Source organism: Platichthys flesus, chromosome 18 (genome assembly GCF_949316205.1).
Source record: "Platichthys flesus chromosome 18, fPlaFle2.1, whole genome shotgun sequence".
Classification (NCBI taxonomy): domain Eukaryota; kingdom Metazoa; phylum Chordata; class Actinopteri; order Pleuronectiformes; family Pleuronectidae; genus Platichthys; species Platichthys flesus.
Genome location: NC_084962.1, coordinates 5,555,639 through 5,582,788, shown reverse-complemented (window position 1 = coordinate 5,582,788; position 27,150 = coordinate 5,555,639). Strand labels below are relative to the sequence as shown.

At 40.5% G+C, this 27,150-nt stretch overlaps 1 protein-coding gene across 3 annotated transcripts in view; it reads left to right on the top strand.

The window, feature by feature from the left end:
* Positions 1–856: 856 nt before the first annotated feature.
* The window catches only part of fam49a (family with sequence similarity 49 member A), a 33,982-nt gene continuing 7,688 nt past the window's right edge, over positions 857–27,150 (top strand). Inside the window, exons 1-3 of one of the 3 annotated variants that reach the window (XM_062411322.1) lie at positions 857–992; positions 19,293–19,348; positions 25,951–26,030. In XM_062411322.1, coding sequence (XP_062267306.1) covers positions 25,958–26,030 — 73 coding nt within the window. In that variant the 5' untranslated portion in view covers positions 857–992; positions 19,293–19,348; positions 25,951–25,957. Of the gene's footprint in view, positions 993–19,292; positions 19,349–25,508; positions 25,589–25,950; positions 26,031–27,150 lie in introns of all 3 variants that reach the window. The other 2 variants (XM_062411323.1, XM_062411324.1) reach the window with 2 other exon arrangements.

Below are 27,150 nucleotides of genomic sequence, written 5' to 3'. Positions count from 1 at the left end.
TAACTCTTATATCTTGTGTTTAAGCTCTTACTGGTTATGTTTGAGCTCTTATTGGTTATGTTTTAGCCCTTTTTGGTTGTGTTTTAGATCTCATTTGTTATATTTTACCTCTAACTCTTTATGTTTGAGCTCTTATCTGTTATGTTTTAGCTCTTAATGTTAATGTCTGAGCTCGAGAGTTTCAATTTGAAATTGAAACTCTCGCCTTAAAATGAATTGAAATGTATTTTTAATAATTGATAATAATATATTCAAATTTAATTTAGGGGGACTTCTTCAGATTTCCAGTTCGATCCAACTCACGGCGCAAAATGCAAAGTTATTCACTTTCGTGTTTCATCACAAAATAAAAAAAATAATCAGGAAAAGCTTGGGCTTATCAATCATGTGTCTACTTATAAACATATGGCCTAACAATCTGTGATTCGCTTTATCTGATTGTATACTTGCTTCACCAAAGAAACACTGACAAGGGAAAGATGAATCTCACATGGAAATGGCACTAGCACAAATGCATGTACTAACTACATTTGTAAATTGTAAATAACTCTATGTTCTGAATGCAGTGAATGTATTGTCCTGACCTGGTTTTACCCATAAAGACAGATATAACTATGTTATGCTGTGTTTTCATCATCAATTTCATTTTCAGATTGAATTACATTATGAGAAAAAAAAAAACATTTGCCAGGCACTGCCAGGAGAAAACAATTGGGCGCATTTCTATTGAACGGAGACAACATCAGTAGGTAATTTAATTGGCTGACTTCGCACTGTCCCTAATTTTGACCAATTAAAAGTGTGACTGGGCGGGGCTTGAGACTGGACTTTTTTCTCTTGGTGCCTGTGGCGGCGGAGGGAGGGGGAAGTGCTGCGTGTTGTGGTACGGCTGCTGGGGACAGACGGAGCTGCCAGGGCCGGTGAAAGTCCTGCGAAGAGCAACACTTCGGTTCTGACTTCCAAACAAACTACGACCCCCGGGTGTCGCAGCGGTGAGTTCCCCCACTTTGACCAACTTTTACCCGTGTTTAGTGGCCGCTAAGTCGGCGGGACTTTGCCTGGGGTCGCGCCAAATCGTGTATCCCCGTCGAATCAGTGACTGTCAAACGACTTCACATGGAGAGAGATGCCGGGGACGAGGCGCTAACGTGCTAGCTAGTGTTAGCCTCTCCGGAGCGATGGGACGAGTTGTGTGTCCTAGCTAAAGCGTTGAGCGAGTGTGAGACTTTAACGCGGGCCAAAGTTTGTACCCGTTTGAGTCTCTTATGGGAGTGTACCTCCATTTCCAGGCTCGACCTGACAGCAGGGCTGGTGCCGCGCTAACGGGCTAGCCTGCAAGAACTTAGCTTGCGAGAAGCAGCCAGGTTCCAGCCACATTTCAGTTGAGTTCCCCCGTTGTCAACTCCCTGATTACATATCATTGCTGCTTTACTTGATCACCGAGCCATGAGAGGAAGTGACCAAGTGAAGACCGCTGTTTGTTTAAAATCACGGCATGTTTTCATCCGCAATCACTGTCTCCACAACAGTGTGAGGTCCAACACGTAGTGACAACAATGAAGTGCACACAGGCAAGCAGGTGGTTTGAACCCGATCCGAGTTGTTTGCCCTTCTCAACCTGTTCGGCCGGTGGAGGAGTCCCAGTAACCAGACTGCTGCTGTAAATACCAGTCTCCAGCAGCTGTTTCCTTCGCTTCTCTGCCGCCCCGGACTGTCTGCGTCCTCCTGCCTCGTGGGATATTAGTGGAGCACATACTTCACGATGTCCAACAGCAGCAGTGAAATCATTGCCCATGATTGATTGATTCAACCACCTCACCGAGCAAAACTCACTATGAGGTGGGGGGGGGGACAGTTGACTATTTATGAAATAAGGGTTAGAATAAGTCACAGCAAAATGTACAGTCATCCCAATCATGAGAAGATAATGCAACATGCTGGTGGCATAATCTTGATTATATAATATTAGTTTATATTTATATAGTTTGGACTTCAGCTCGTTGGTTATTTCAATCTGGAATAGGCCACATGCCACATTGACAAGTTACAGACTAGAGAGTAAGATACGATTTCATGCACTTTTTTTGTACATTGTTTAATCTCAGATTGAGTCAAACTGTTATTTCTTCAGTTTTGACTTGCATCATTATATCGTTATGATTGTCTCACAATATATCACAGCATGGTTTTAATTTTCGTTTTCGTGGGCCGTGTATCCGGAGTTACCCTGCAACTCCCACCCCCACAAATAAGAACTTTCCAAAGATCAAATCCGAAGACTGCGTTGTGCGAATGAGTCAAGTAGTCAATGCAAAGGGTGTTAGAAATGAGTTATGTATTGGATGTCAGCAGCTGAGATACCAGCGTTTTGTTAGTTCTGAGAGGAATGTGCTGTTTTGCGGCTCTCGTTGGACCGAAATGGCGCTCTTTTGTTAGAGAAGACATACAGCAACAGCTGCAGCCCTTAACAACAGCTAGTGTGTGCACATGTGTGAGTGTGTCTATGTGTTTTGATTCAGTTGGTATGCCAGGCTGTAATTGCAGCATTTCTGGAATGCTGGTTGAATTATGTGACTAACAACATACTGTGGACTATAGCTGGATGAACCAGATCTCGCTCGTAATAAGTGGAAATGATTTGCATGTTCTTTGCGTGGCCTAGTGTAGGTGTGCGCCTCAGTATTCAATTTTAGGTGGAGGCGGCGAGTTATGGCATGCAGGGCTTTATATAGCCCCAAAGGAAAGATGCCAAGTCAATGCTATGCACAGCAAGATATTAAAGGAATCCCATATGTGGAAATTGTTTCAAAACCATGTGCAAATCAAATCTGTTTGACTATACGGAGGTGTTGGACTGTTGCTTTCAAATGTCTGGACAGCATAACATTCCCCACACTGTCTCCACAGTAGAGACTCTCTTAATCACTGTCTCGCTCCCATTATACGCTGACTATGTCTTTAGTCCCCTTCCAGACTTGGTTTGGCAATAGTTAAAATATCCAGCTGATCATTTTATTCATTGTTATGCCTCTGCAGCTCATGTAAACTGACTAATCAGCTCTTGTTTGGTTCAGACGCCGTGCTGATGCTTTGTGCTACAGCAAATGGGAGAACACTAAAAAGAGCAGAATACCTGCCAGGCTTTACAAAAGTGTCTTGGCAGATTAAGAATGGAGTGTGTTTTTATGGCTGTTCTCACTGATCAGTGTTTGTGTTAAACAGAAAAACAGGATATGGCATCTCACACCCTCTCGAACTGAAGCTTTTTTTTTACATTGTGGTTTTTAACGTACTGCTGTGTTACAGGTTGCCTGAGGCGAGCACATGGGGAAATCCTTTGTGTTGCAACGCAATGTTTCTTTTGCACTTAAGTAGCTCTGCTAGGATGCTAGAGCACAAGCTATTCCACAGAAAAGAATGAACACATGCTAACCATAGTAAGCATGTGGAAGATGTTCAGCATTATAATTCATAACATGATTTGGCCAGTGTAACCTTTATCCATTGACAACCTCCCCAATAACCGAAAGCGTTCCAAAATATGTACAATCCAACCTAAACCAAAATTACACAGGAGCATGTGCAATACTTCCCCTTGAGGTTGAGTGTGTGTAGTTGTGATCAGATTTCAGTATCCACCTTAAACAAGTTTAGCAAACAGGTATTGTTGCAACCTTCTGATGTGTGAAATATGATGACTATAGCCATTATGGTCATATTTCAAAGGGGTTTCCAGTTACTGAAATATGCTGCATTAAAGTCTCAATAGACCGGATAGAGGTAATGTGATATATGCAGTTTAGCTGTTCTCAATCTCCAAATGAAACTGCTTTCAGCAGCTTTTTTTTCTTTCTTCATTGCAGGTCCTGTTATCAATCACAATATGCTTTTTAACACTAAATGGGAAATCCCAGAGGATTTCCTACCAATGCTTCTCAATGCACCAGAACCTAGTCTTAATATCTGCTTGAGATTTTAGCTGAACAAGCAGCGTGAACCCTTCTGGCATCATTTCACTCCTGATGCCAGCTCAGATTAACCCAATTAACTGAAATAATTTTAATTGAGGTAAAAGTTTGAAATAATCATTATATCGATGTGAAGTCATACCGCCTAGGTCTGGTGTGTGTGTCCATCCAGGAGAAGCTGAACACTATCATTACACTTGCTTAAGTGATTACTTAATTTAAACAGAACAAAGTGGCTCAGGTGTCCCTCAGTTCCACTGCTCCTGGCTCGTAGTGCTCGGCTCTCCTCCTGTTATCAACGTCTAATCATCCAGTGGACCATCAGCCACCGCTGACTCAGCCAATGCTGCCATCTGGGCTGGAACAGAAAGCACAACAGACTTCTCACTGGCTCTAGAGCCTCAGATGCTCGGCTAACAGATTGAGTGTGTATATATATGTGCGTGTGCTTGTGTGTGCAAACGTGTGACGGTGGATAAAGTAAAGAGTCTTCATAGAGCATTTAAGCGATAGTCATGTGAAACTGTGATAGTGATAACTATGGATAGTGAGAACTATGGAATATCATATGTTCTTCTCTTATTTTTTGTATTGCACCAACAATGAAGTCTTAAGAGAATATCATATGTTCTTCTCTTATTTTTTGTATTGCACCAACAATGAAGTCTGCACAGTTGGCTGCATATACTGTATGTTGTACTAATTAGAATGCATACTCATCTTGTTGCACTTGTTCTATAGCCAGGCTTTCCCTGCCAGCAGTATTGATACTGTGGATTATTGTGGTTGTATCAACTAAACTCAAATTTGCCTGTCCAGTTGTATACTATACTAAAATAATGTATATGTAAAAGCACAAGCTCTCCAGCTTGTTTTCCTTTACCAAGCATTTACAAACATTTAACACTTACGTGCCAGACACAGCTGCTGTCTCTGGTCAAACATTTGAGAGTCCCACTATGTTGTAGGTTAAACCTCAACTGAATTTAGCCATTTTAAATAAAGTGATTGTTTAAAAGCAATTGAACAATTAAAAACTGCTTTCTTGTCGGTCAGCTAAATGTTTAACTGCCTAACTGTTTCATCCCTGCAAATGTTTCTTCTTCCCATTCCCATGGAGATAAAAGCCTGATGGGAAGATAATTTTGGTGTGACTGTAGCTTAAAATGGATTTCTCACCAGTGAGAAGCAAAACCGCTTGTATTGTTGTACCAAGGCGATATAGTGGCGTCAAGATGAGTAATCGTGCCTTTTTCACACATGAAATTTTGACACATTGCATTTAGCTGCTTCAGTATCCGGGTACATTTATTGAGCATGTAGGCTCACTCACACTGTCATTACTTGGGCTACTTCAGACATGAGCTGTGGGTAATCCACAGAATTGGCTACGGAGTTTTTCCAGATTCACACATGCACAACACAGCATGAGGTACTCTGACACATTATACTAGGAGGCAAGGAGGAGAAAGTCCGCAGAGGCTGCGGAGCGTCTCACTTGGACATTCGCGTTCACACTCGGTTTCCTCTGGAGAAAATACCAAGGAACTGCGGAGTTCAGTGCATGTCTGACAGCAGCTTTACTGGGACATTTGAATAGAACAGAGCAATTGTGTTATAACACCTGTTCCTTCCTTACTATTACATAAAATGTCTGCTGTGAAAAAGACCCATGAATCAAGTTTATCATTTTAGCTGTAATTGGGTGCCAATTTACACAAGGAGCCTTTTCTGTCTCACAATTTGGCAAAGTAGGAATAGTAAATCTCAGCCTTGGGAACAGCTTATCTCCGAAAAACTTTAAGTGTTCCAACACTTAAGCCTCCAGCGTTCAATATTCACCAGGAATAATGTTTTCTAGCAAAAATTTCCTTCGTATTTTTCTTCATTTTTAGCCCCGCTTGAACCCCTCCTGTTTTTATTTGTCTCAGGAAAGGAGTAATTTGTGTGTAGCCGGCCCTGTCTGTGTCGCAGTTAAACACTGTGAATTGAACTGTCTGCTCTGAGTTCCTGTTTCACCTCAATACTGCCTGTCCTCTGTCTGCATGTCTACCAGAGAGTAAGTGTGCCGCACTGTGCTTCCTTATGACCCTGCACACTTCCCGCTCACGTTTCACTTTTTATACTCGCATCCTGTCAGCGGGACAACAGCTCTCTGTGAGTCTGTGCAGTTTCACTTTGTCACTTGCAAGTGTTGTTCTTGTATGGTTCATTTCCCTCTGTTTTTAGTTTTTTACTCTCAATTACTTTTTCTTTGGTTTGTCGTAGTTGGCTTATGTAAAAACACATGGCTCTCCTCAGGAAAAATGTGAGGTTTACTTCATAATAATGACTAAGGGGCTTTCAAATCCTCTATCGTATTTCTTTATTTAACTCATATTTCTTTAGTGAACTCTCATTCTGTTTTGATACTTGTGGTGACAAAAGTTTTACCTCCCTCTTTTTCCCTTTTTGCTTTACCCTGACTTTGGCCTTATTTAACCTTGTGAGGTGTAATGCTGCCTCATGTTAAAAAAGTAAGTGTTGTCTTTGAAACCTGAGTGGTGGTACACTGGGGTCATTTACAATGCACGCCATCTGTCTTATGGATTTTCTGCAAATGACTTTCAACAACGGGCATCTTTGCTTTTGCAGTTTATTTATGCCCGAATGCCCAAAGCATCATACTTTCTAGGCCACTGGAAAATTGGAGAGCCTTGGAAAATGTGTAACAATACTGAGCTGGATGGAAGCTAAGAAACTACAAATACAATTTCAAAAGGCTCCTTGGATAACATTATCATCCTTTCGCGACTGATCATATTTATTCTGCAAACAAAAGTTTCCTGTTCAGTTTGGCAAAGTTGACAATTCACAATTGGCAAACCTCACCCTTCTGCTGTGAGTCATAAATTAGGTGAAATAACCTGCTGCCAGATCAGTGAGTGTGAAGTCATCTTAATCTTAATTAGAGATTAAGATCTCTAATCTCTATCTCTAATCTTAATTAGAGATTAAGATTAAGATGCATTTATTAGTCCGAAACACATGCACAGACATGCACTGGCACACTCATGCAGGTAGGGAAATTTAACCTCTGCTTTTGACCCATCTGGTGCAGAACACACAGAGCAGTGTGTCCTGTACCATGTACGGCGCCCGGGGAGCAGATTTTGGGGGAGTAAGGTGTCTTGCTCAGGGGCACTAGACAGGGTAGGGAGAATCCTCTTGGATTTTTAGGCAGATCAATCCAGGTTCGTCTTTTGTTGTCTCCCCGTGGAGTCGAACCAGAGACGAACCAGAGACCTTTTCTGCCCATAGTCTAAGTTTCTGCCACTAGACCACCGCCTCGCCCATATTCAGTTGGAAACTAAAAAGGGATTAAACAAAACCCATCACCATGTGCACCACTAGCTGAGTATACTGTCACATTTAATCTTTACAGAGAATAGTGAGCTGGTTTTGCTGAGCTCTGGCACTCCACCTGTTTTTTCTGTATGTCCACAGCTGGCAAAGGGATCTTGGCCTCTGTCTGACTGGCTTTGTACAACTCAGCAGCACACTCAGTGATCTCAGCAGGTGCAGGAATCTACAGATTTACAGCTGTTTATTGTTCCTGACAGGCTAACCGTCAGCGCGAACAGAGTTATTGGGATCTTTATTAGGACCTTTGGTAAGGAGGGAGTATCGGCCCAAAAAATAAGTGCAGGCACCAACAAAACAGCAGGTCTGTGACTGACTGTGTCCAAACTGATTTAATGTGTGAGTACTACAGATTAATGTCTTAAACTCTTACTGAATGTTAAGATGATGATGATTATTATGCTTGATAATTTAATTATGTACTTACCTAGAGGTCCACAGGTTGCTGCAAGAAACCCATAGTATAACAGTATGCATGATTAAATAATTTTGCAGCCTATGTTTAAGGTCATTGACTTCATTGTAATTCATCCTCATACAAAGTATACGGCTGAATGAAATGGAATTTCTCATATGCCAAAGAGCCAAACTAATGCTACACAACATAAAGCTTATGACACAGAAACAGAATAAGACTACAAAGGTGTGTGTTGCATATGGCTACTGATGATAAAGGTGCTGTCCACACACACACATTGAAAATAATCCATTAATGGCATAACCTATATTAAACATATTAAAAACAGCAGATAGAACAAAACGATGTGAAAAATTGTAAATGATTAGTGGATTCCCTTACTTGTAAACACTCAATTTGGCAAAGGTTGACATGTTCTGTGTATGTGTATGTGTGTGTGGCCAGGTTTTAACTTACCAGCCATGGATTTCAGATTTATAACGGCATGCAGACACAAAGTAAAGGTATCAACGTGAAAACTTGCATAAAGAGGGAAAAGCCAAACACTTAACCAGCCTGGTTATGGAGCATGACTAACTGAGTGCACTTGATCTTGGCCTCGGTTGACAGACTTGTCTGGTGACAGAGACCAAAGGCCTGCATGGTCTGTAAATGTCAAGCATCGTCTGCTCAGCTATTGTGAGTGATAAGCGCTGATCCTTTAGAGTCGAGCCAGCGTTCATGGAAAGCCATAAATAGGTTTGTTTTCACAAGGAAACCCCTGTGCCCCACTGACTCCCAGTGTTTTTACAGCCTGTTTTTACACAAATTAGTGCGAGACCATCTCTCTGACTCTATCCACACTACTTCATTGTAGTTTTTAAGCTCATTACTGCTGCTAAGTTTACGTCGGCCGTCCACACTACTCGCACTACACACTACTTTTTAACACCTTAAACAGAGAACTTTGGAAACGCCCCTTGGCCCTGATTAGGTCTGAAAACTCAGGAGCTCCATATATTATCTGGACTGGCAGAAACTGAGACGTCTAGAAACTATGGGACAGACACCTGCATACACTTCTGCATTGGGTCCCATCAGTCACAAAGCTAAGGTAACCAGCTGCAGAAAGGAGCTTAAAATATAACTGACCATCTTAGTCTCAGCAAGAAGGCAAAGACTATTCCCCCAAATTCCCAGATGTTCATTGTAAGTTAACAAAATAGTCTAATTGTAAGCCTGATACAGTATACAGTACAATAAAAGTAAAGTAAATGCGAGACCAATGAAAAGCTCAAGGCACAGATCGGAAACCTTATGCCATTGCTAAAAATATATTAATTTGTTGCATGGCTCTTTTGTATGAATGCATTTTTCAAATTTCAGTTAGTTCATGTTGGCATTTTTAAGGACATCCATAACAGTAGCACATCTGTCTGCTTGATTATACTGTTAAGAATAATGTTGGTGCCACGGTCGTGGAGGTTCATTGAGCGTAGCTTGCCACACCTACACCAAGCAGAGAAGGAGCCTGCAGTGGTGGAGATGGCTTGATGCCCCCACATATACACTTGCTAACACTAGAGCCACACAAGTCGGTCACACACAGACATGGTTCCCTTTGTATCTGCAGTGCTGCTGACATGCAGGGCCTGGCAGAACAGAAGTGGCATTGAGTAAAGACGTAGGAGGAATTTTTACGCCTGGAGTCCCACTCTATGCAGCGATGGCCAGACAGCCACTCTGCCTCCTCCTCCTCTCCAAATACCAAACGCCCTCCTTTACTTTCCTACTAGCTTTTTGCTCTGATTTCTTTTCCTCCCTCTATTGTTCTCTTCATTGCTCTTATGTGCCTTGGCAGTCTCTCCATCCCACTTTCTCTTTCTCAGTGTCGACGGACATCTCTGTGAGTTGTTTACCACGTTCTCTGGCAACCCCCGCCCCATCCAGCTGCCACCCCCTCAGCTCCCCTAGCAGAAAAATATGACCACTGTGAGTGTTTTGTCTCTGTGGCCATCATCAGCACCTCTGCCTCTTCTCTGCACCAGAGGCCAGATGTGGAGGAGGGATAGTGGTGAGTTTGTAAGGAGCAAGTGTAAAATTAGGCAGCAACCCAGCTGACTGAACCAGAGGGTACACAGAGCCAGCAGCTGAACAGAGATGAGCACTGCTGCAGAGGAGGAGACTCTGCACTGTGCTTTAGTGTCACTGACTCGTGTGAGTGTCTGTGTGTGAGCATCAAGACTGCTTCAATCTTAACGGTGCTTGATGTACAGGTCCTAACTGCTAAAGAGTTCTTCATTGTGCGTAGAGAGCTGAGAGAGCAGTTACTGAACCAAAACAGTTGAATCCTCAGCTGGTGAATGTAGTTGACTGGCGTTAAAGGATGAGGGGCATCAGTGATACAGCAGAGGGAAGCAAGGCTGCCATTGTGGTGGCGCTGGGTATGTTTCCCCCTGGTCGACCGAGCCCACCCTCTGCCCTGCCCTCAGGCAACCCCCCCCCTCGCGTGTGTCCATATTAGGGCAAAACTCAGCCAACATCCCCCGAGCTGAGCTCAACCCCCCCCAACACGCCCTGCTGTCACATTTGCTCCAGTGTAGGGAGCCTGAGGGCGAAGCAGCTCCCCTAACCCAATTTGAAGGCCTGTTTTCCTTGCCAGTCAAAACAGCAGAAGGATTTTAAAAAATGGATGCAGGAAGCCAAGGCCAATCATGTTGATTTTGTTTTAAGTGGCAGACTGGTGTGACTTTAATGTAGTTTGTTTTTTTGAGGCCTTACACTTAATAAGCTTATCTTGAGCAGAGGCTCCCACTTGGTGACCACTTTTCTTTTAAATCCCTAATAGTGATATATGTGCATACATAGTTTGAGTGGTCTGAAGATGATAAAGCCCGTCTAATATGTTGCATTACTGTTTGAGGTCCCAATACATAATAAAGTAGACCAATTCATCGGTAAACTTAAGATAGTGGTGTAGTGAGAATAAAGGCCCAAAGCTCTCAGCTTTGGGTATTGAGGGCTTCTCCTTTGCATTTGCTTTCGTGAAGGAAAAAGAAGTGAGGTGCTAACTTCATTATGGAATTTTAGAATGTTAATATTCGTTGATGAGAGCAAGTCACTTCAGAAAAGCATAAGCATTCCATAGAAGAAGTATGTTTTTGTACTTTGTGTAGTTCAGTTGGATCACACTGCTACTAAGAGACACGGGTTGATTTATGCTCACCAGTGATTTTCCTAGAGATTCCCCAACAGGTTATTTTGGGTCTTTGGTGTTGACTTTGGTTTCCCTTGGTTTATACAAATTCCTCTGAGAGGAAATGGAATGACTTAACATAACTACTGGATTAGTACAGTGTTTTAAAGAGGTCAAACAGTTGAACTTGTTTCATTATATTTTACCATTTCAATAGCACATTCTATAAACAGTTTCTGCATATTCACATATATCTGTATGCGATGGACATGATTTTGGGGCTGGGCACCTTCTGGTTTCAGTTTGTAGTTTGAGCTATCACATTTGAGAAGGTTTTTGTTGGTCACAGGTAAACAGTCCAAGTAGAGATTTAAAAAAAGGTGGAACACATTGACTGAAATACATCAGAAATAAGATTAAAAATTGATTTGCATTCATATGGGCGGCTTTTGCTCAGGGGTAGAGTGGTTGTCCAAGACCAGAATGTCGACTGTTCGATCCTCAGTCTTCCCCATCTGCATGCTGCAGTGTCCTTAGTCAAGATACTGAACCCCTCAATTGCCCCGTTATAGATGTTGAATGCACTAATTGTAAGTCTCTTTGGGGGGAAAAAAAGCGTCCGCTAAATGACATGTAAAATATGCAGGTAGCTGTTAATAGAGATTAGCCAGAATGCTGTCTGGACCTACAACATCCACAAACAGCTTATCTGTTTGTTTTTTGTGGAGAATGTTTGACTATTGTGATAAGAGAAACTAGTGGGACTGTAAACGGTGTATGGCCAACAGAAGACCGAGTCATGCCCTGTGACAACTGCTGTCAACACTGAAGGCCCATACATTTGGGGCTGTTGCCCGCAGAGGCTAGTTTCTATTAGAACTGGATACAATGTGAAGACAGACACATAATTCAGTTTAATAACACAGAGTTGGAGTTAAAGTTTAATGTCTGTTTGGTACCCTGGAGAAAGTTTATTTTGAAGATAGCCAACACTAAATGGAAGTTAATGAGCCATGATCCTTTATACAAAAATGAAGACGGAAGGTGCTTAAATATAAACAATCTGAAATAGAACTAAACACACTCTGTACATTTTTGCAAAGTGTTGTTGTGCACCTGCAGCTGGAAATACTCCTGTGGGCTTCATTATTGCTCTGACCCTGTATCTTAAGTACTGAATATGCAGCGCACTGATGTACTGGTAATGTTCTTTGGGAGGAGCAGCCACTTTTGCATCAACGTTCTGCCATTCCATGTAGCATCTGATTAGATTGTATCTGGCCATTAATCTGTAATACTGACAGGCATTTCAGTTTGTGGAAGTGAATAGCGGTGATTTGCTAGTTCAAACAGTATCTCCACCAAAGCTTAAGCATAGTTTTCTTGATGAATGAATTGCAGCAAGCATATTATTCAAATCCAGGCTTTTGTCCAGGCTACAGGGTATTTTATGTGCTTTATTCAATAATCCTCGTGATTTTCTCACTTCTGAGCTACATTGTTATTAAAAGTTTTCCATATCTTAGTTCTTGGCTTGTAAATTAACTCCCTGACACAGCCAACATGTAGAAGCTTTTGGCTGGTGCTCATTTTCTTCTGTGTTGGATTTACTGTGTTTGAATACCAACCCATGCCTTTTGAAAATATATTTATTTTTCTTTGGCAGATCCTCAACATGACACACAGAAGGCTTTTACTCTGTCAGGGAATGTGCTACTCGGCATCAGACCTTGTTTCATCATGTGCCATATTCAGTATTTTATAATCTCGGTTGTTTTTAAATAAATTACTCGGAGAGGAAAGTATATTCCTTTTCCTTATTTCATTTGACCCTTTGAAAACACTTTTTTTTTTGTCAATTGTAGGCTTGAGATGATGAAAAAAGTGTGTGAGGAACTAAACTGGAACCAGATTCCAGAAACTGCAATCAGGTTTAGCCTGCTTTGACTTTCCTCTTAGCAGGGAAAATAATTTCCTGTTACATCTGTGATTGCTTTTGTGTGCTTCTACGTCACAAGTATATAACAGCAATTATATAATGTTGCTAACCCTGGGTCATGATCCGGAATATTAAAGAAAAGAGAAACTAGACCAGATATTCTGGAAATATTTTGTGAATAGGAACTATGTTGTCTACAATGAAGTCAATCTTAGGGTTAGGGTTACAAAAAAAAAACATTACACACATTAAACTGTGAAGGAAGTAACACAGTTCCGACACATTTAACCGTCAGTTTAGTCGGTTTGGATTTTTGGTCTACGGTGAATTTCTTTTTCAACAGTGATAACAAAAAATAATGTTGATTAATTAAAGGCATTATTCACACCCCCAGAGTGCTCCACCTATGCTGATGTTATAGAATTAATATAAAGTGAATGTTTGGGGTCGCATGTTGTCAAACGAAGCTGTCAAGTCAATGAATCTTAATGCTTGGCAATGTCCCTGTTCTCCCTTCACCCCACCTAACATCCCTAAACCCAGAGCGCACTGGGCTGTTATGATTCAATCATCCATTCATCAGCTGTTGCCATGCAGAATAGAAAAGAGACACTATGTAGTTGACACACACACACACACACTCACACTCATGGGAGATTTGCAATCTTCCAGCCCATTGAACTTCCATTAAGTGTTAACCATTATTTGAACTCTGTCCTGAACCGAAACACACACACAGCCTCATTCCATCCTCTGCCATAGTAGACACATGGGCTTACATACACACATAAACACTGATTTCATCTCCTTGTTGAGAGACCTGAGCTGGAGTTGGTCTCATCTGGGACTTGTGCTTACTTTTTACACAGATTTGCACACCAACTCCCTTTGCGTGACCTGAAGCCATGTTGGAAATGTGCATTTTCCTGTGGTGGAGATGCTGCTCATTCATGTAAATAATTGATTACAGGTTCAGTCGTGAGCACCAACAGCTGTCATGCTAACCATGGTTTGGACTGAGGCCTTCTATTAGTTTTGTGGAGGACAAAATGGAGCAGCATCCGTTGTACATCTTATATGATTTTGCCCATTTGTGAACTGCTTTCAGATTCACAATAGAATATATGTGCTACAAGCCCAACATAGTACATCATTTGAATGAGTAAGTAGTTTCTTCTGTTCATATATTTTGTTGAAATCAAGCCCCCATGCACGCGACAATTGTTGACGGAATAAATCGATTGATGCATGTTAACTTTAGTGCCATAATATCAGGGTTTTGATACATTTACACCAACCACTTGCACTTCTCCAGGCTCAGGACAGACGCTCATTAAAAGTCTGTCGTCCTTTCGGAGTCTGCTTCCTCCTCACTCCTCCTCTCACCTGCGCTCACTTTTCACTTTAACAATAAGCACCATACTGATCACAAGTTATTTGGACAGGTACAGGACTGATGTCTACTTTGTGTTTGTTTGATTCGCTTGAGAGTTTGTGTGACATGTTTAACCTGCTAAATAACATGGGATGTAATGTTATGCGCACAGACAGGGCATCAGAGTTAAAGTTATCGGAACGATTCGGATTCATGATCCAACATTATCCATTACTCACTATTTATTTACGAGCACACACACAAACTCCTGCAAACACACACACACTTGCACACAGACACTAGTACCTCCCATAAATTACGACACAATGCGATGTTATATCTTTTTTTGTTGAGCGACGCCTCGCTTATTCAGGAACATAAATTTGAATTCAGCTGTTTTTTATAAAGCTCAATTCTACTTGTGAGGGATTAGAAAACATCAGAGGAGCAGAATCTCTTGTTGACAAGCGGAGAAATGCGCCTCAGTGTAGATCAGTGAAGCAGTTATTTCAGGTAAGAATGAGGGGTTATTGATGATTGTACACTATATTCACCTTTTCACTTAGTAAAAGTGCGATGGCACAGGATGATTGTACGAGCAAGTAAAATCTGTTTTTTTGCATAAGAACAAACGTTTGCACATAACAACATTGTACATAAACCATGGTTGGTTTATGAAGATACACGGTAAAACCCAGAAAAGGATTATTGTGTATTAGTCCAAATTGAATTATGGACATTGAGACTGTGCGAGACGCGCACAACTTCAACTCTTTCCTATTCTTTGGTTATTTTTGATCATGTAGTTTCATGTGAAGTCAAGTCCAACATGTTCTTTATTCACTTTCTCTGTACTGTTCCAAATGTTGGTGTTTTGATAAAACCCTGAAACAGCCCTACTGTTTACAACACTGTAGTATTGTTGCTCTAAGTGGCTGTTTGTCCATTTAATTAGATGAGCAACTGCTTTCAGCTGAAAAAAGCAAAAAGTACGTTACACCTGTTAGCTGCTAAAATCTGGAACATCAACCTTGATGCACTAATAATTATACAGGACCCATTTGTTTGCAGAAATGAGCTTTACTCAAATAAAAATCTTGGTCTTTATCCAGAGTGGATCATAGCATCTCCCTCCCCTCAGGATAAGAGATCACAAAGAAGAGACAACAGTTCAACAGTATGAAAACCCGTATGTTATAGTGTTCTTTTTTTATGGTTGCCTTTTTAAGGAAGTATTGTACTTCCAGTATGATGTGACTGCTCTGACACTGTATTTTCTTAGTTTTCTTTGTGGAGTCGTTGGGACAAAATCACTTCTACTGTCGGCCTTGACAAAGTCTCTGTGCTCATCACTGCAAGTGGAAATAATCAGGATATTGCCTTACTGAATTTGTTCTACCCCAATAAGTTACTTCAGTGGAAATATATCTTTTTTTGGGGGGGGGGGGTCATGAGTTGTTGTACATTTGTTTGTAATCAAGCAAACGCTATTAAGTGTTTTCACTCAGTAGTGACCTAATTACCGATGAACTCTCATGCTGGTAGTTTCCTCTTTTCACGTTTATGACATATCCATTTGCAAATCACAGCTACTCAGGTAATTTCAGTTTAAACGGTAATCAAAATATGCCTGGCAGACAGGGTTTTATATCAATACATTTTCAAGTTAATGTCAGCAACTTACACAAACAGAACAACACTCAAAGCACAAGATATATTATGTTTACACACTGTAGTTCTATGCTTTTGGTGAGGAAAGCACACTTCACTTCTGATTTGCATTTGATTGTAATGTGTGCTCACTGATTTCTTGAGTACTCAGTGGTTTAAGGCTAATGTTGGCCGAGTAAACACACTGTGAAAACACAGCTGATATGAGAGGAAGATAAGAGGAACTCGCGAATGTTCACTCTTGTGGTTGATTAAACCCAGTGAATTGTGGGACATTGAGGCTTTTGTCATCTTGTGTAAACTGTGGCTACAGACCATCAGAGGAGTACAGAAGTTCTGTTCCCATAAGAATCAGGTTTGAAAATGGTGCCTCTTCAGTTTCACTCTGCTTCAGTCAGTTTGTTTATACTTTCATGATTCATCCTCTCAGCAGCCTTGAAGTGTTAAGACAATGATGGCGTCTTTCTTTAAGTATTTAGATCTATTTTAGATCCACAAGGATATATTTTAATCTGTGAGTTCTCTCAGGATTTTTTCTGGCGCTGTCGTCTCATCTTTGTCACCCGCCTGTCCCGCAGTCTGTCACTCAACGTCTACCCAGTGGGTTTTGGCAACCTCCTTGCCGGGCGTTCAACCAGAAGTGAAAGCAGCTTTCAATCAAATACCTTCCCTTTTTCTAAACCGTAAACCATTCTAGAACGAATTGTTTATATGTGCGTGTGTGTGTTTCTCCCCTCTGGGTTCCACTCTGTCAAATTCATTCACTTCCCCTATTTTAACGGATGTCTCTGCTGTCACCATGGAAACAGAGCTTTTAGACGAGGCCTCAAACGCGAGGTGTGCAGCTGTGAGTGAAAGTGACAGTTACTGTTTTCATGATGGTGATGTTTTTGTGGGGGTGGGTGTGCGAGTGCTTTTGAAGGGCAACGCCCCAGATTAAGTCAGGGAATCACCTGACACACTGACACGTGGATGTCACCTCAGTGTCGAAACATCAGACAGAATCACTATTCTTCTCTTTGCCCTCATCCAGACAGTTAGAATTTGTCTGGAGAAGGTGAACTGGAAGCTAAACCAAAAACTGCATTTGCACAGGACAGGTCCTGCTCGCTGTGTGGAACTAGTTGAGAAGACAGATTTTAGTATCACTTTGAACACATAAGATAATCAGGACAAAAAAAAAGTTTGGAGCTCAATGCGAAAACTAAACTGAATCAGTGGTGTTGCTGCATGTCTTTCTAAAATATGTATTCCTTTAATGTCACATATAATACCTCTATCATGGTTACAGTATTATCTAGCCTCACTAACTAAAACTGCTTGTTGAAGATCTGGGAAGAATGCCATGTTCAAAGAACCCTCTGGCCAAATAGTTGAGGTGAAGATTTAATATAACAGAAATTAAACATTTCCCTCTTGGTATCTCAGCAACTATAAAACATTCGATAAACACTGGACTTTTCACTCAGTCTCTCACTTTTGTCACAAATTTTAGGTTCAGTTACAATATCAGCTAAATTTCCTAAACAAAAGTAGAGTTTGATTCCAACAGTACATTAACAAGTGAGATGGAAAAATGACTGGCTGAGTAAATATTGAAATAATATAGATGATCTAAATGTAGTATTTTAAAAATAAACTCAACCAATGTTCATATGCATCACTACCCTCAACTAAAGCTCAGGATAAAATTACCCTCACTGTTTCATAACTCAGAATGGGACATAATGGACCTGTATTATTATTCTTCATGTTCCTGTGGGGACCCTGGAAAATTCCATTCCTGCTCTCTGTCCATGTTTCCTGAAAAACATGTTTATTTTTTAGGAGTCTGTGTGTGTCTCCCTCCTCTCTGTCTGGCTCCACCACCTGCCAGGATGACTGACAGATTTACTGAGGGACTACTAAACTGACTGACTCATCTGTTGACCCCCTGGTTAAATGTGAGGCTTATTTATTGAATAGGTGGCTCCCCAGGCTAACGTAGTGCCTAAGTGGCGGCGTAGCTAATGGCTGTTTTTTAATCTGGAACCATGACTGCTGATTTTGTAAATGGAATTCTCTGCTAATTGGACTAATCACATTCAGTGCTACTGTGTAAATTAGTACACTGCCTGTTGCCATCTGTCGGTCTGGCTGGAAAAACTGAGAAAATCCAGCTCCTTTTGACAGACAAGGGAAACAGAAGTGAAAGGAAGTAAGGAAGAAAGAAAAGGGAAGGAGAGAAGGAGTGTATGTGGATGTAGACGCAGAGGGAGAGGGAGCGAGCGAGAGAGAGAGGGAGCGAGAGAGGGAGCGAGAGAGGGAGCGAGAGAGGGACCGAGAGGGAGAGGGAGAGAGAATGTGTAATGAGTGAAGTGTGTGTGATGGTGAAGTGTCTGTTCTCCTCAGTGCTCAGTCTGTGCTGTCCACATGGTGTTTTGGCAAATGGGTGTTCCAGAAGGGACACATGAAGTAAGTGTGTGTGCGTGTGTGTCTCCTGCGTGACATTGAGGTGAAGTCTGCTCATGTGTCTGACCACAGGGAGCTGCCACACACTGCTATCCCCTTATAAGGAGAACGACTAGTGTCCCTTTGGAGCCTCCATCCATCCATCCATCCATTTACAGCATCCCACCTCTTTTTTTTCTACGCTCTGTTGCTGTGCAGGTTCTGCAGAGGAGAGGTGGGGGGGTCAAAACAGAAGGAATGAGAAGTATATATTGTGATGGATGGGAAGGAGGAAAATCTGTATGAGTGGGTTTTGGCCTTAAATCTCTGGCATGATTGAAAATGAAAACAAGGTTATTACAATATCTGGATGCCGTTTTTTTGTTGTTGATAAAACAACTAACATCATTACATTACGTTTAAAAATATCAATTACATGTAAAATACATGAATGAGTAAAGAACTTCAGACCATCCTGTTGGTCTTTTCTTCTTGCACTGGGCTATAAATGTCACACTGAATTTGTGCCACCCTAGTTTTTGACCGACTATGACAGTGCCCTCTATTTATTTATTTTTTTTTATCTCCCTGCAGGACATGACTGCACAGCACACCCCAATGATCGACCATTAGCAGCTACAGCTTGTCACAAGACATTTAATACTCCAGTGAACATGCAGCAGACAGAAGCTTAATCAGCTTTATTTAGGATATAACAGACAACGGTGTAGATTTCACTGTTGAATTATTCAGTGGTTTGTGTTTTGAGATGGGAGGAGGGTTGAAGTTGTTTGCTTGTATGTTGGGAGAAAATGTGGTTAATGTGGAAAGTCTATGCTATCTGACAATGACATGTGTGATGTGCAGGACCCACAGTTTAAAAAAAATTGTTCTTTCTTTTCTTTTTTTCTCAGAGAAAAACAGAAAGCGGATGATATAGAGAGAAAGTAGAGGTCCGCCACCAGAGAAGGTACAGATGATGCACACACACACACACTACTTGGAAAAATAATCAAGCTAGTGTAGTCATGTTTGTATAAGACCACACTCTAAGCTGCCACTGAGTCACATCAACCCAGCAACAATGCTGTGGTTTATGTGATTTACAGCAAATATTAGCCTGCACTTGTTGCATTAATCCCAAAACTTTCTCTCTCTCGGAGGCTGCTGTAGTGTTTGTTCTCAGGACTGTGGAATATTGAACATTTCAGTTTGTACTTCTCTGATTAAGGACAGAAGAATGGTTCCCTTTTTATTTTATATTTCAGTTTATCACTTTTTATGTCAGGTACCTACCTATAAGATATCCACACCACACTGCTACATTGCCCTTATTGAAAGTGGAAAGAGCATTGTTCTGAGTTGTCGTCACATTCTATAAATGTGTCAGTAAAGTGACGCATTGTTTATTTAAGCAATGTTCAGCATCTTGCACCGATGAGGGCATTTGGAGCCTGCACAGTAACGATCTGAGGATTAGTTCTGCAGGTATACGATCCACTAATCGTGTGTCAGCCTCCGTCATCAATCATGACGTTTCACCCCATTTTAATACAAGGACATTCAAAGTGTGCAACCCTCCCCCAAGGCTAACACCATAGCTTGCTGTGTTTTTGAAAGTGACCTGGATCTGACTTTTTATCTGGATCCACTCAAAAATGTATTAAGGTCTTCCTCATGTCATGTGTCACCCTTACATCAGTGTGATAAGAACTGCAGACAGAAACCATCTTTGAGTCAATATAGTGTATATTGATTTTTGTTTTGTATATGACCTATACTGAAGCAAGTCACCAGGGGACATTGGAAAGGCTGTCGTGCATCTTCATGTACAGTCAATGAACAACATTTTTTTCTTGAGGACAAATGAAAGATTTCAAATGGGAAAAAATGAAAGGTTGTTCCGTGAGCATAACAAAGAAAGCATTGTCTTTGGTTAAAGGTGCCCTGTGGAGTTTCCCTGCGTACAAACAAACGCTCTGTTTACATTCAGTGCTTCTCAACAAAACACAATGAGGTCTTCCAAACATGTTGACTTCATTTATTTCCTCCACAAACGTTTACAGAGGTCATTTTTATTCATTTAAATCACTTGCATTGCCATTTTTTCTTAAAAATGTGCTTCTGTTTTACAAATGGGTGCATTGAAAAGTGCACCATAGATCATGAAATAAAAACTTGATCTCCCTGATTGACGAAATGTAGATTTATTTCAGGATTGTAGGTGAACACATAGCAGAAACACAGATGCTAGATATTATCATACTTTTGACATCTGTTCATTGTCCTTCTCCTCTGTTTAAAAGACAAATATTAAACCTTGCAATACAACAATATGCCAAGTTACATTCAGCCTTCCACAATTCATTTGGTTAGTCTTGTTACCCAGAGCATGATTTCTCCCACAGCCGAGGTTGTTTCAGACGCCCAGACAGCGGCAGGGAAAAGCAATTTAAACGTGGCACCCACTTTGGTGCTTTAAATGCATAGAGTTTTCCTTTAATTATAAAGCACAGATAGCGTTGAGACTGCTGCACGGTTTCACCGGCACATTCTTTGAAGCGAGGAGGTGTGTCTCAATTGAGGTTAGACGAGGACAGTGGGGTTGCTGGGGGATTTACTCTCACTGAGAACAACTTGTATAATGGAAAGGCAGGTCATTGATCAAGAACAGCAGTTGACTGACAGGCTAATAAACAGTAGTTCCCCAGTCACACAAATCTCTGACCTTGCCTTCAAAGCCCTTTGGACAACTTTGTTTTAATCATTGATTTTAACGGTTTCTTTTTGAACAGACATCTTACGCTAACTTCTTTTAAAATAAGAATTTCTTGTAAATGAATCATAGGGAAATACCTTTTGTCTCCAATACTTACTTCTTTAAAGGTTTTAGTTGCACCCACAGCACATTCTTCACAGAAATATTCCCTCACTGTATATACTAAACTCAATGTGCTATTTCAATTCACTTTAAGCCATGTCAGCTGGTAGTAAATACTATGGAAAAGAGGAAAGTCAAAGTTTCCACTCTCAGTGCAGCAATATTGATACGTGGTTGTGAAAGAGGAACCGAGCGAACAAGAAAATTCCCTGCGTGATTTTTCCTTCCCTGTCTGGAGTTGAGATTCAAAGAAATCTCGTATCAGGGGAGTTTATGATTCTGTGAAACTAGGGGATGTGAAAGTGTGGGTTAACACAGAAAATGTAGATCAGTTTACCGTTTGCATGACCATTCAGCTTGTATTTGTCCTGTCATAGTCTTGTAGATATTCTTTTCCAAGACTTAAATCTGCAACTGTGGTTTAATGCACATTACTGCTAAACCCTTCAGTTCCACTGAATAACGTTGCATAACTAAGTTTCTCTGCACGCTCTCTGGTGATCCCGCATCCCTTTTTTGTGTCTTGCCAGGATTTGAAAGTTGTTAATAGCTTTTAAATAAACTCTCATCCAATCTTTTGACCTGTGTTCATCTCGGGTCACGACAAAGGTTTAGAGGCACGGTCAGGTGATGGGCTTAAAGCCATTCAGATGAAGCATCAGTGTTGGTTTACCCTGCGTGTTACAAAGGGTGTCACTATCGGATTTGCGAGAAGGATTAGAAATGTGGTACAAAAACTCATTCAAGACTCAGCCTCTAACTGTGAACCAGTGTTTCTGTGACTAATGCATTTGGCAACTTTTCTGAGAGGATGCGACGGGGTTAAACTTCATCTGACTAAAATAGAGCTTTATAGACTTGCCTCTCAGATATGTGTTTATAAAGTTTTTACCCAGATATTGTCTTTATCCCTCTCTCTATTACAAACGCTGTAAACCTCATATATTGCTTACTCTTTAATAAATGTGGAGACAGATGTAACTGATGTGTTAAATCTGTGTCGCTCTAAATCATTGTTTTCTTTGTGAACAGAAGCAGAAATGTAGTTGTAACTTGCCAACCCTAAACCGAACCTTACCCATAGGGCTGGGCGATAAAACAATGGCGATAATTACAGTCGTGCTGTCGGAGTCTGCTTTCTCACCACTCCCCCTTTGACCTGCACTCACTTTACACCAACATCATCACTGATCACTAGTTATTAGAACTCGTACAGGATTTTAATTGTGTTTGTTTGATTCGCTAGAGACTTTATGAGATTTTTAAACCTGCTACTGTACACGAGACGTTTATGTGCCGGGCACGGTCAGGACATCAGGGTAAAGTGACCGAAACGATCTAGGGTCATAATCCAACACCATCGATTAATAAATATTATAGAATAAAGGACTACGTGGTTAATATCCCATGTGATTATCAGTTTGTGTGTGTGAAGAGGAACAGAGACAAGCGGGGACACACACACGCACACACACACATACACACTCCTGCAGTTCTTTTCACAGATTATGATGCAATGCAGTGTTCTTACTTCTTTGTTGCCGAAAAGAAGTGACACCTTGTTTATCCAGGAACAAAAGTATGTGGTAGACACGAGAATAAATAAATAGAAATAGAAATTATTTTATTAAATTAAAAACATTTGTATGAATAAGTGGGTTCGATTTATTTCGCACTATATATGGAAATCGGCTGATATGAAAAACATTATCGTGATAAGATGTTTTTCTGTATCGCACAGCCCTACCCATAACCTCCAAGATTTAAATGTGGAAAGCGTACGCAAACACACACATGATTCAGTTTTATAATTCTCCTCTCTAAAGTGTAGGAAATGACAAGTTATGATAACATAGTACATGAGATTTGCCATACATTTTTGTTGCTTAAAAATCATGAGATTTTCAATTATAAATGAAAACATCTGGAATATTCCTTTTAATGAAAGGTCACGATAAAGCAAGAACACATTTTTTGCCTTACTGTTAAGTATTATCATTTATATTGAATCATTTTTGTTATTGTACTTTGTCCGTGGCGAATAAAAACCAGAACCATTGTTTGCTGCTACTGAGAAGCTCTCTGGTCGTTGTCTCTGACAGACCTGACTGCCAGTTGTCATGGAAAACTGTGCCTGCAGGAAGCAGATCTGTAGTTTGGCTGGAGATTAAAGTGAGACACTTTTTTGTGGCTGCAGGTTAGGTTTCTCCTTAGCTAAAGCAACTGCTGCTGCACATGTACCAACATGCCACCATTACACTGCAACTTTCCTTTTCAAGGAAATGTAAAAATAAACCAGCACTGCCCCCTTGTGGTTTACTTCTCTATTTAATCAAAACTCCATATTTGCTGCATGAAATTGATAATCAAAGACGTGCTAAGGTTTCGAGATTCTCCTGACTCAAAGCTGTTCGTGCAGGATCAGTATGCAGACCATCTTATCTAGTTTGTGATGTACATATAAATAGATGATGAATGCAAGATGAGGAATGAATACCGCAAGAGAAAATAGTTGCCAGTTTGCTGGAAGCTGTGCAGAGAAATGCAGTGTGAGTATCATGTGAGCACAGTGACTCTTTTGTTTTCACTTCACACCAAGTTGGAAGCGAAAGAGAAGTTGAGTCTCTGTGTGTATGAAAGATAAGCCAGTGTGATCTTATAGTTCCTCTGTACGGTATGAGTTTTCAACTACACAGTCATTTACAAATACTTAATAGACAGATTCAAATAACAAGTTTTGTTTTCCAACTGTCATGAATGTAACGTCTGGTAGTTTTTTGAAGGTCACACTGGTTCCCTTTGCGTAAACCTGACATACTGTGACGTTCTTTCTTTTTACCGCAATCATGGCTTCATGTATATTGTAAGTTTGAGGCCTACTGTGATTACAGAGTTTGTGACCACCCTCCAAGGCTGGTGAGGTAAACTTTTCACCAGAAAATTGCTACCTGCCTTCTGCCTCCTGCCTCCAATAAAAAGGTTTTATAGTGTAACTGCTATTTACGACTCCCTCCCCGTGTTTGGTCACGTTCAGAGAGAATCCAAAAGAGCAGAGAAGCTGGTTCAGAACCTCGGGAGTTGTGTTCAGTGAGAGCGGGAGGATATTTTGCTTTATCCGCCTCTTTACTGGCGAGGAAGAATACGAAAAGCTGCAGAATGTGACTTCCACTAGTACACAATGCAATTCAAATAAAATAATTATTACTTGTCTCTATAACTAAGTTCCTGCTGTGTGTGCCAACATCTGATCAATATACAAACAAACTATTAATGAACAGAAATAGCGTTCATTTTTATGTGCATGAATTTAAGTCCGATTTTCATTTAAAGATAATGCAATTGACTGAGGAGAACTGACCTCACAGGATTAGTCAAGTCAATTTACTCTTTGCACACCAAGTCTGTATTTATTTATTTCTTCAATTGGTCATCCAATTATAATCATTATGCATAGGAATATTGGTCACTCAGTCCGATGCATTTTGTTTTCCTGTTTGTAAAAAATTCGAAGTAGGAGATGAATTGGGGTTGAGCAGTAAGGATGGTTTTGTAGTCCCTTGAAAAAAGAAGACATCAGGTCCATCCATTCATACAGAGAATTTCATTTTTATCAAGCTGCCATTATCCAGATTGCTTCCTGGTCTATTTCAGGATGTTATTAGTCTTTTGCTACTAGCACTGAGACCACATATTGTAGAGAAGAAAACAAAGTTAAGATCCAATTGATCCCGAACAGGAATCAACTCGAAAGCCTTTGACAGATGCAAACTTTTAATGAGAAATTTAAGTTTTTGAGTCTTTGAAGTTATATTTATTTTTAAATGTGAAGAATTTCGAGCGGGAAATAGGGAAGAGCTGTGAGACCTTTAATCTCAAAGTAATATTATAAAACACATTGATTCCTTTTTGGTTTCAGCCTCTCAAATATGAATGCATGCTGGGGTTTGTTTACTTATAGCAAACTGAACAAACTTGGGTTTTGAAGCTGTAGGTCAGACAAAATAATATAATAAATAATACCTGAGCTTAAAAGGAATCTATTCACTTTGATAAATCATCATTCCAAACAGAAAGAAACAACCTCTGTCTGGTACGAAGCATATGTTTGCGATGAAGACATTTTAATTTCATTTGAACTTGTTGTGTCATGTACAAAGTTACCTTCACATAAATACAATTTGTGTGAATGTACCTATTTATGTTGTTTTTTTTTTGTCTCCTGTTTTAACCATTGTATTTCGACCATCAGGTTTGCTGGGATGGGTAACCTGCTTAAAGTCCTAACAAGGGAAATAGAGAACTATCCACACTTTTTCCTGGACTTTGAAAGTAAGTCTGGCCAAAGAGAGGAACAAAGGGAGAAAAGATGGATGAAGAGACAGATATGGGGAGGGGGGGCTTGTGTCCGGCTCAGCATTTTCCTCCCTGTTAGCAGGCTCTGCTCCCGACGACGAACCCGTGACGGACTCTGCTTATCTATCTATCTTATGCTCCAATCTCTTCTCCTCTGCCTTCTCCCCCTTTTCTTTTTCCTCTGCCTTCTCCCCCTTTTCTTTTTCTTCCACTCAGTAATGACCGCTTGCTATTTCAGCTATTATCTCCCTTTCTGTTCACGTAACTTTATTTGATGACTTCTTAACATCACACACTCTTTTCTTCTTTTCTCTTCCCTCCTTTTTTCTCTCTTGCAGAAACCAAATGGGGAATCTATTAAATGTGCTCACTTGCACAGAGCTTGAACAGGGGCCAAACTTTTTCCTTGACTTTGAAAGTGAGAAGAGCTAATGCTTTACCTTGTGCTAGGCCAACCCCTCCCTTCTGCATCCCTAAATTCATTTTTCCTTCTCCCCTGCTCTGACTGGTCAGGGGTCAGCCTATTCAGCAATTTAATCATCAACCTTTCTCCTTTGAATTTCTAATGCTGCCTCTGAAGGCTGTTATTTTAATTCATGATTGATTTCAGTGCGTTTTAAAAATCTATTCTCTGTATGCCAAAATGAAGAAGAATGGAGCTGACCCTTGACCTTTGCTGTCAGTTTATACTAACTTGTCTGCATGTATGACCCTTTAGCTTCACCTACAATAGGGCAAGTTTGATGCATATGTATGTGGCATAATGTAATTACTAACATATTAGAGATCAGTGTTTTATCTTTAGTCTTGTTTCGCTTCCTGCACAGTTATGTGTAGTCACCAATTAATGACATCAGTATTAGTTCAATATATATAAATGCTGAAAACATTTCTCTACATTTCATAACGTTAAAACTGCTCTGCTACACATAAAATAGACAATGTAGATCATTTTTTAAATGCAGCAAAAAATCTGCCTTTGTCTTTTTTTTCTAAAACCTCCCACAGAAAAAAGTAAAATAAAAATAACACAATACGCCTCCGCTATGGCACCTCAGACGCACTCACAATGTAGCAAACCTCAAGCTGTGTTTATTCAGCAAAGAGGAAATGATGGGTGTGGAAGGGTTTTGAAATGCAAAACAGACCCCATACGCTGAGTTTTAATGTCAGTGATGCTCTATATTTAGAGCTGTTGTTGCAGAGTTGACTCTCTGGGGTCATGACAGCCAGAGCCTGTATTCTGCCTGCAGACAACTTAGAATTATGTATTTTATTATGGAGGTCACGATAGCTCACACAAAAAGTTTCCCAACACATTTTTGGATTGTTCAGGGAGAGAAGGGCCTCAGACCCTTGCAAATAATTTATGTTTATGTTAAGACATATTTGCAGGCATGGCCTTATGGTAGATTAAAAAAAAAATAATTAATTTGTATCATTCATTCGCAGTAAAAAAAAAAAACATGCACATTCCTTCACACTTTTAAAACCTATATTCATTAGTTTCATGGCTCTTAAACAAGGTTCTTCTGCCG